The sequence below is a fragment of the Montipora foliosa genome, chromosome 3 (assembly GCF_036669935.1).
Source record: "Montipora foliosa isolate CH-2021 chromosome 3, ASM3666993v2, whole genome shotgun sequence".
Lineage (NCBI taxonomy): Eukaryota > Metazoa > Cnidaria > Anthozoa > Scleractinia > Acroporidae > Montipora > Montipora foliosa.
The window spans coordinates 41,829,854-41,839,390 of NC_090871.1; the positions used below are offsets into that span (position 1 = coordinate 41,829,854).

The 9,537-nt window shown below is 40.9% G+C and overlaps 1 protein-coding gene and 2 pseudogenes across 3 annotated transcripts in view; 2 read left to right on the forward strand and 1 right to left on the reverse strand.

Moving 5' to 3' along the window:
• Positions 1–9,079, forward strand: part of LOC137997448 (DBH-like monooxygenase protein 1) — a 50,784-nt gene extending 41,705 nt beyond the window's left edge. For all 3 annotated transcript variants that reach the window (XM_068843467.1, XM_068843468.1, XM_068843466.1), the window contains 2 exons: positions 6,582–6,708; positions 7,227–9,079. In XM_068843467.1, the coding sequence (XP_068699568.1) occupies positions 6,582–6,708; positions 7,227–7,397 (298 nt within the window). In that variant the 3' untranslated portion in view covers positions 7,398–9,079. The remainder of the gene's footprint in view (positions 1–6,581; positions 6,709–7,226) is intronic.
• LOC137994238 (uncharacterized) lies at positions 819–1,838 on the forward strand (annotated as a pseudogene).
• LOC137997449 (uncharacterized) lies at positions 2,204–4,113 on the reverse strand (annotated as a pseudogene).
• Positions 9,080–9,537: the final 458 nt, after the last annotated feature.

Here is a 9,537-nt window from a genome sequence, read left to right on the forward strand (position 1 = left end):
TAAATTATATTTAATACAGCTGTGAACATATTTTAGTTATTTATATTTAATAAATCGAGGGTTGCCTTTGTATTCTTATGCTGCTTCAGCTAAAGTTGCAGCAGTTCCAGATTCATTTGCCATTTTGGGAATGTGCTTCAACCCGGCTTGAAATTTGCGGTAAATTGTTGTTGCTGTCGTTAACGTGACAATCCAAGATTTCGGTAATCATTGCATTCTATATTGTAAATCTATTTGTAGTCTCCTCCCAGCCAATTTTTGCAGGAGCTACAAAGGTAACAACAATTTCCAATTAGGATTTGTGAAAGGAAAGCAAATGTTTTATTCGCTCCCACCACCTCTCGGTTTATCTACTTTCCTTTTTTCTGAGTTTGGGAGAATTTGAAATGTATCACGCTGATCCTAATGAAATTTTTGGTTCAGGGGATTTTTCCTAATCATTTGAATCAAGAGAATAATTAGAGATTTATATTAGCCAAGCCTACTGGATGCAGGGTTAGTGAAAATAAAAGGTTTTGGAATTGTCCGCGTTTTGGTGTTTCCGGTTACTGCTTAAGGTCGGCACACACGAGGGGACTAGTCCAAGCGACATATTATCAACTGTCACGGTATACATTAGCGGTCATGTAGCTGGCACGTGTAGCAGGGACACAAGTCAGGGAAAAGATTAAGACTTGCACACACACACGAAAATGTAGCTGGAAGATGTCCCTGGTAAATGTTGCAGGGACATGCCCCCTCGTGTGAAACAACCGGGGTAATGGCGAGAGTTTAAGAAATAAAGACCATTGCATTGGTCACTGATATGTGGAAAGAAGATGGCGGCCCTCTCTGATGAATCAATCGAAAAACACCAGTTGGGTGATCCTGCCGATGATACCAGCCAGAACTCCGGCGTGGAATGCAAGCCAGACTCGTATGCTTATTTCGCATTTCAAGGAAAATGCAATGTTATGGGATAAGCGCCTGAAAGACAACGGCAACAAGGCAAAAAATTCGGAAACACACAGCCACCAAGAGGCCTAAAAGAGATTAAATCAAGTTGGCATAGCTTGCGAAGCTCCGTATTGAGATACATGAAAAAGCGGAAAGAAGATCCAGAGTATGAAGTAAAGTGGACGTTTTGGGGAGACCTGGAATTCCTTCGGTCGTCACTGGAATTGTCAGAGGCAAATGAAGATCAGGGCGAGTGGTCAAGTGAAGAAATAGGTAAAGCCTGTACTCTTTTTCAGAGTGAAGATCTGCTAAATTTTAATTTGATAAAACATAAAAGTTAAATATTGATAAAGAAACATGCACGTATTTCTTTTGCAGGAAACACTCATTTCATACTATCAAGGAAATTCCTCCTTGTGAGATCACAATGCAGTAGAGTACCACACCAATGCCAACAAGGACCTTTTGTTGGACTTGTTGCATAAAGAACTTAATGAGAAGTTCACTTGTGAAGAAATTGTTCGAAAATGGAAGAGTTTGGTCAAGATTACAAACAGGAAAACTCCAAAGCCAAACATAAAACTATCAGGTCAGGCACCAAGGACATTTACATAAGTACCTGGGACTTCTTTCCACAACTACACTTCCTCGATTCAATTTGTGATGACACAGATGCCGCTGTGGATTCAATAATGGACCAACCAGAGGCAAAATCTAGGAAAAGATCAAGAGTGGCTCAAAGAGATGAAAGGGAGGACAAAAAGCTGAAGCTATTAGCTCGAGCTGTAGATGCAATCAACACTCCACCTCCATCTGTCTCAATTTGCATTGTAACTTAGGCACTGCTAATCTGTTTTCAAATGGGTTGTCCCAGATTGCAGAAGTGAAACTGAGGATTTGTTGATCTTTTAAACTTTTGTTATTGCTTTAATAAATGTTTGGTTTTTTGGATCCACCATTTAATATTCCTAGAAATAGACGGGGAAACCCTTGATCAATTTTAACCTCATAGCCCTTAAAATGCAGCGTTTCTTCAACTACATGTACCCTTCTCCCTCCCCTTTCAAAAAACATACAAGGACTTAACCATGCAAACATTCTTTCTGAACATTAAACATTATGCAAACTAATTTGGACAGACTGTGCATGGAAATTGTGTCAAAACATAGTCATTAAAACTGATCGAAGGGACCTCTTAATTGTAGCGTGGTATTAACCATGATCAATGTCATGCTTTTCACGACTAAACACTGCATCTTACGTTTTGCTGTGAACAGTTCTGTTTTGTCTACGGTTACAGTAGAAATTGTGTTTAAACGGTACTTTAAGCTAAAGAGAGTCTTAACACTTTAGAGTCTTAACACTTGTGGTCAGTGAATGCCAGTTTTCTCTACTTTTGGTTGAGAAAGTAAAGCTCTATGTTAGGTCATCAAGCTGACAGTTCAAGGAGTACCACATTTTAGCCGCAAGCTGTAACTTCAGTGACTATATCACTTGCTTGCAAGTGTGTTGAAATTCAGTTGACAGTCCACACATTCTTCGCTGCCATTCAACATCTCCCTCATCACTAAACCACCGTGTGAAGTCCTGATGCATTTCTTTAGCTTCACTGGTGTAGTTGTGAACCAAAGCTGGCTGAAATGGCAGCAGAGACTCTGGAGGAAGATCATCTCTCCAAGACCCGGGAATAAGCTCCAGTGTATTCGGATCTTCTCTGTCGATCAGTGTCGGAGGACAGTAGATGCAGCGACTTGCTCTATCGTTTCGAAGCCAGTTATGAAGCTTAAGTGTAGCCATAGTGATTTGCTGCACCTTTTCGGGTTGCAGCAAAAAGGGCGCCCGAAACAACGCCATGTATTTCCCAGAATACCGAGAATGTTCTCAGATATTCTTCGCTCTCTCGAAATGCGGTAGTTGGCTATCCTTTCCTCGACCGTCAGATTTCTTCTTGGGTGGGGCTTAAGCATGTGTTTGGACAAAGGAAAGGCCTCATCCCCTGTAAGATCAAAGGGAATTGGCTTTGTAGCCCCTGGCAGTGGGCGAAGGGGAGGTATATTCTAAGGGTTGTCACAGTTCTCCAGGGCTTTCTTTAGAGAGCAACGATGCCATGCATGGCCGTCTGGGTTTCGTCCGTTTGTCTCTACATCGACAAATAGACACTCATACTCTGGTCCAGCAATAACCGATGCTATTATGCTTTCGTTTCCTTTATAGTCATGAAAATGAGATCCCGCGCAGGCTGGCTTTTGGATAAGGATCCTTTTCCCGTCAATTGCTCCAATAATGTTTTGAATATTTCACCTGGAGTAAAATAACTGCGCAATTTCATTCCATTTATCACTTGTATTTGGTGTTTTCAAATACTCTTTTCCGAAGACACGATGTATAGCGACGCAAACCTCCATCACAGTACACGATATTGTACTCGTACCAATTCGAAACTGAAAGAATAGTGACTGGAATGTTTCACCGGTTGTAAGGTACCTGATTGCAAGGGCTACTCTCTCGCTTGGTTGTATAGATTCTCTCATACATGTTTCCTGTTTCTTTATGAACGGTGCAACTGCTTCTACCAAAGCGACGAATTTAGCGTGCGGCATCCTCATGTATTCAGCAAAACCAGCCGTGTCTTCAACTGCCAACTCTTTAAAAATCGTATGATAAGCTCCCCGTTCGGTACGTCGCAGTAGCCATTGCCGGCACCAGACTTGTCGTTCCAGCATCATAGGAGCTTCATCATCGAGCAGCATCATCAAAACAACGACTAGTTTTCGGTTTCTATCCCAGTCATTCCAATTACTAGCGCGAGCACGGACTCCTTTGTAAACGGCCGCCATCTTTTTTCCAAATGCACTACCGCAAAGCCGCGTGAGCTGGATCTTGTGTCTGATTGGCTAAATTATCGGTCTTTGCTGCATGTCGCTCGAGTGAAAAAGTGTCAGCACACACGAGAGAATGTGTCGCTGCAACATGTCCCGGAAACGTGTCCCGTCAACTTTTTCACAAGTGTGTGAACTCTGCGATTTGGTCCCTCCTACATGTCCCTGCTACACATCCCTGCAACATGTCCCCTCAGTGTGCACTTAACACGATTTTGTCCCCGCTACATGTTGCTGCAACATGTTCCTGCAACATATCCCCTCGTGTGGGCCCACGTTTACACGCGGTGACCAATTGCACAGGAAAGTATCAAAAACAGGGGGTGTTTACACGCGAGGACCAATTGCACAGGAATGCAGCAAAACCTGGGGGCAAACGGTATCATTCTTTCACTCTGAACATTCAATAAGAAACTAATATTATTACAATAGCAATGTAGCATTGAAATAAATCAGCTCAGTACAAACTGCAGATTTTTCTGCAGCGAAATTATTCAGTGTTTCAATTTTTTCTGATTCCGTTCGGATATAAGCGGAAAATAAGTTGAAGCGCTTTGTTACCAATCAGATGTGGCCAATACAGAAACAAAAGGGGTTAAATTCGATCAAGATTTCCAGTACTCATGTACATTATTTCAAAACTGGTTTAATCGTCTTTCTCGTGATCCGCCAACTTGAAACAGACTTCGTAAGGAATTGTGGGGGTTTGCGATACCGATGTGTGTTGGTTTATTTTAATTTGGTTGCAGGAACTTGTCCCCCGAACAGTTCACACGAGGCACTTTGAGGAACAAGTCGCAGGGACTTGTCCCATAAATTCAAACCAGTTTGAATTCGTGGGACTAGTCGCAGGGCCCAAATTAATCTTAGTCCCTGCGACTAGATTTTGTGGAAAAATGGCTAGTTCACACAATGGGACTTGTCCCCGCGACTTGCATTGTTCCAGGGACTAGTCGCAGGGACTAGTCTCCTCGTGTGTGCCGACCTTTAATTAAATCATTTTCTTCGCTTTCTTCGATGAAAAAATTCATTGGCCACGGTAAATTTCACGCGAAAAGCCGATATCGCATGAATCACGAAGCGGTGAGTGCCATATCGGTTTTTCAAGTGAAATATATTATTTACTGTGGAATTCACCAGTTAGGCAATGAATTTTTCTTGAATCGCATCCTCAGAAAGCGAACGGAAAAGAAAAAAAGCCATTTCAGACTGAGTCAACTGTCAAAAGCCAACGAATAGGAATCACGCTAAGTATATGTAATCACATGGGTCCGAGGGCAATTAAGTATTAAGTCCCTGATTACCTGAGACCTGTACGAACTCAGACCGGTACGATTAAGTTTACATTAACCCGGTCTGAAAGTAAGAAGGGATTACATGAGATCGGTTTGAGACTTGGAATCGGTATCATGTTTTCATGAAACATGCAGGAAGTTTCTGGGTTTTCTTTTGTGGTCTGCTTCATTATGCCTTTTAATGTTAAATGCAGCACTGCTGATAAGATTACAGTTAAAAGCGAGGAAAGAAGAGCGAATTACTCCGTCAAAAGTGTGCAAAGGTCTCTTCTTTCGTTTCTGCTCTTCTGTCATGGGTCGTCCAACCATCATGCAACCGTATCAAATTCAGCGTTTAAAATCTTGATATGTCAAAAATTTCAATACAGAGCAAAAAGCAAGTTAAAAATAAACACTCAGCTTTGAGTTTATATCCCTCGGATGCTTGACTTGAATAACTACGTAGCCACCAGTGTGGTCCTGACCACAGCTATATATGTCAAACCTGATTAAAACCGGCGAAAAATGCAGGAATTTTTTTTTCAAACCGCCTTCCACCTGAACACGAAAAGCGTCGACTGTTCAGAGCTTTAGTTGACCTAGTATGGCCGTGTAACCGCGTCCAGCCATAGAAAGCGCACGAAAAATTAAGCCTCGTTTGTGTTGGGTGTCCTGATTACAAGAAGTTAACCTGGCTTAAGCCTGCGATTCAATTGAAAACCAGTCAATGGTCCGCGGTCAATTTAAAGAAAAAAACAGCTGACCCCGATGAGCTCTAAACTTGAGCCCGCGATACGCTCACGTGATACTGGTCAAATTGGCAGACATGAAGGAGTGTACGGTCGAACGGTCCTACGGTGACCAAAACCAAATGGTTATCATATTTTCTTACCCATGGTGCTCAGGGAGTGCGCCTTCGGTGCGCGGAGCTCCACTTTGGGCTAAGAGAACTAATCCCCCATACATGGCCCTCTCCCAATTGCCGGTTTTATACCGGAGACGTATAATGCGTCTGGGGGACTTTGGGCAAGTTAATTTAAGACGTCTTTAGTTCGTTGTTTAATTCGTCTCGCATAAGGACGGGCGTGAGACGTCTTTGAAGACGCATTATACGTCTCCTGAGATTTTAAAACCGACCAATGATATATATTTTTTCAATCTAATCTTAGTACAGGGTCACGCGGCCAGTTATTTATGGAATGCATGCCAATTGGTCCATCTTGAATCAATTCATGCCTCACACTCTTTCTTCCGACGACGTTAAAAACAGTCTATGTACGTGCTGAAATTTTGTTTTAAAAGATTGAAAATAATTGTCAGTGGGGCACAGGGATTCGCTCTCTTACCTCATTTTCTCTTGTTTGAACTAACAGGAAACCATCCGGTTTCCGCTTGTAAATGGTAAGCAACCTCCGTAGCTTCTTTTAAAAGGGATGAACTCTGTGGCCCAGGTGATCATCTTCAAAGGTTTGGTTTAATTTTGTCTTTTTAGTCCGGCTGTTAATGTGTCTTGGCCAAATCCACTTGCTGATATGAATGTCACTTGGACAAAAGACTTGGTCGCCGACTTGAGAACAAGAATGGACAACACTAAAACAATTGTTCCCATATGCTTTCAGGTTTGCTTTTTATTATTGCCAAGCATATAGCGACGTTGTTTAGAGAGTGAGAATGTTCATAAAATGTCATATATTTGAGCTGTGTCTTTGAGATGCTTGATGTTAAGGACGCTGATTTTGACTGGACGATTTTGGTTACTACTTTCGCATGGGACTGACTTGCTAACAGACAGTCATGATGTACCGCTAAGAAATTAAATGTACCCTTAAGATAATTTCATTTTAGTAGAAATTACAACCTATGCAGATTAAGCCAAAAAAAGCCTAGAAAAAACGGAGGACCCATGTGACTGTTCGAGTTCTATCACCTGAGCTCCTAAGTTTTCAACTACCTAGTAGTAGTAGTAGTAGTAGTAGTAGTAGTAGTAGTAGTAGTAGTAGTAGTAGTAGTAGTAGTAGTAGTAGTAGTAGTAGTAGTAAACGTAGAAGTAGACGTAGACGTAGACGTAGATGTAGACGAAGACGTAGTCGTAGTAATATGGTGTTTTGTTTTGTTTATATAATTTTTATTGTTTCAGCCGGGCAAGTCTCTTCCAGAGTGGCTGCCGATCCCGAGAATGACCAAGCTGCTTCCTCCGGCTGAGTCGTCATGTCGGAAATCAGTGAACTCTGAAAGCAGCTCATCTGTGATGTCTGCTTCCCCGTTGTTTGTTCTGTCTCTTTTTTATTTGCCCGTGTTAAACTTTTAAGCAAATATCGTGATGTAGATGTTGTATTCACCACATGGGTGCTGCACTATAGAGTTTAGAATTGGTTCCATAGTGACATTTATGTTCTCACATTTGGCCTGGAATGAGTCTGCGATGGAGGCGTCTAAGAATTTATGCTCGTTCCAGTGCAACCGCAAGGATAGGCTGAGTTTGGTGTATCAATATTCAGGCATAGCTACGAGGCTTTATGGTCAAATACAAGGCGTTACGTTTATGCAAACTTTGGCCGTGTAGCACTTATATGGGCGTTAGCCCTACTAATGGAAATGGACCCAATCAAGGACAGAGAAAAACTCTGACCAGGGTTGGAATTAAACCCACGACCTACGGGTTAGATCACCGCTGCTCTACCTACTGAGCAACAAGATCAGATGGGAGCAGGACGTGGGAATTGAAGATGTAAAATTCACGGCAATGAATATGTACAAGTACAAAGTGTTACGTTTATGCAAACGTTGGTATTCAAATAGGCCACTTTCGAAACTACCATAATACTCTTTGCTTGTCCCCCCAAATTTTGCATAAGCATTGTTTCCAGTTTCTCTTGGGACTTACAATCGTCCCAAGAGAAAACCAAAACAATGCTTATGCAAAATTTGGAGGGATAAACAAAGAGTATTATGAAAGTGACTAATTTCAGTTCTGTTTTCTTTGTCTCACAAGTCTCAAGGGAGATTTCTAAACAAAATAGTATTCAAATTTAACGATAAAGCCTCGTTGCCATGTGTGAATATTGATATATCGAACGTAGCTTATTAGTAGGCTGCGGCTTCTTTCTCAAGTGCGAGCTGATGTAACGGTCATATTAAACGAGCTGGCGAAAGATCACACGTGCTTTTTTCCAGAAATTACGAAGTTTTTTCCTGCGTTTCTTAAATATCATATCGTTGGCTTTATTACCCCTAAGAAGTCGTTTTATGACACGAATATTTAAGAATTATTCGCCGAAGGCGAGAAGAATATCGGTGAATAGAAACCGAGACAAAGTCAAAGTTTTTGATTCACCGATATTCACCGAGCCTGAGGTGAATAATTATTTTAGTATATTACATAGGTGATCATTTGAAAAATATGCATTTTCTATAAACAGTTAATTTTGTCGTCGTAATTATCACCTGAACGGCAACTAATCAGCACAGAGAATTTTCAATAATCACGTACCTATGTCATTATACTAATTTTGTAGGTATTTTGTTTTTTTCCTCTCTTCCTGAAGCTGATGCTTGTAATTTGTCATTAGTACGTTGATTTGAATTTCTCCGGCTTTCTGTCGTCGCATTCACTCTTGTTAGCATTCATTCCTCTAAACGTTCCAACAAGAGAGCTCAGAAACAAGCGCAAGTTTGAAGTGACTAAAGGTAAGACCAAAAGATTCCAGAACAGTTTTATTATACGCAGTTCCATGAATTATTGTATTTTGGTTAATTGCAACAAGTAGCTTTAATTAGTTTTAAATAGTTAATCCCCTTTTAACTCTTTTGTAAGTTTCGTACATATTTTATTCTATTTAATGAACTTCGCTTTTAAATTTAAGTGTAGGTTTTTATGAGATAACTAATTCTTAAATTGCGTGTATTTTTAATTTACTGTAACCTTAAGCAAATTTAACCTTTTGGGCTGTGAGGTTTGAAGTGCAATAAACTATCTATCTATCTGTTATATTTCCGTGTATAAATAACGAGTTTTAACTTTTCCACTGCTTCCCTCATTATGCTGCGTAAACTGGTTGCCATAGCTTGAAAAGATAAAACTAGATACCCATGTGTTATAGCACCAGCTCAGAAGGCCGCCCACTAACCGGCTGAGCTACGATTGACTTTACAACACTGTTTCATGTAAGATAAGTTTTATGGTTCCACATGAAACACTAATTAGTGCTGAGCAAGATGCCGTATCGCGACTAGCTATAGGTCACCATGGCAACGGAAGATTTATCTGAAAACACCCTGCATTTTCGCAACTGTAGCGATGAAGGTAGCGAAATATTAACCGAGAAATGAATGAATCTTTTTATCTATGGTGACTAAGAGATGCTCGGAAAAAATCGGAAGAAGAAATATATTCAATTGCCGGGGTTAACATTTCACCATCTCTTTCCCTATAATTTCCAGAATGCACT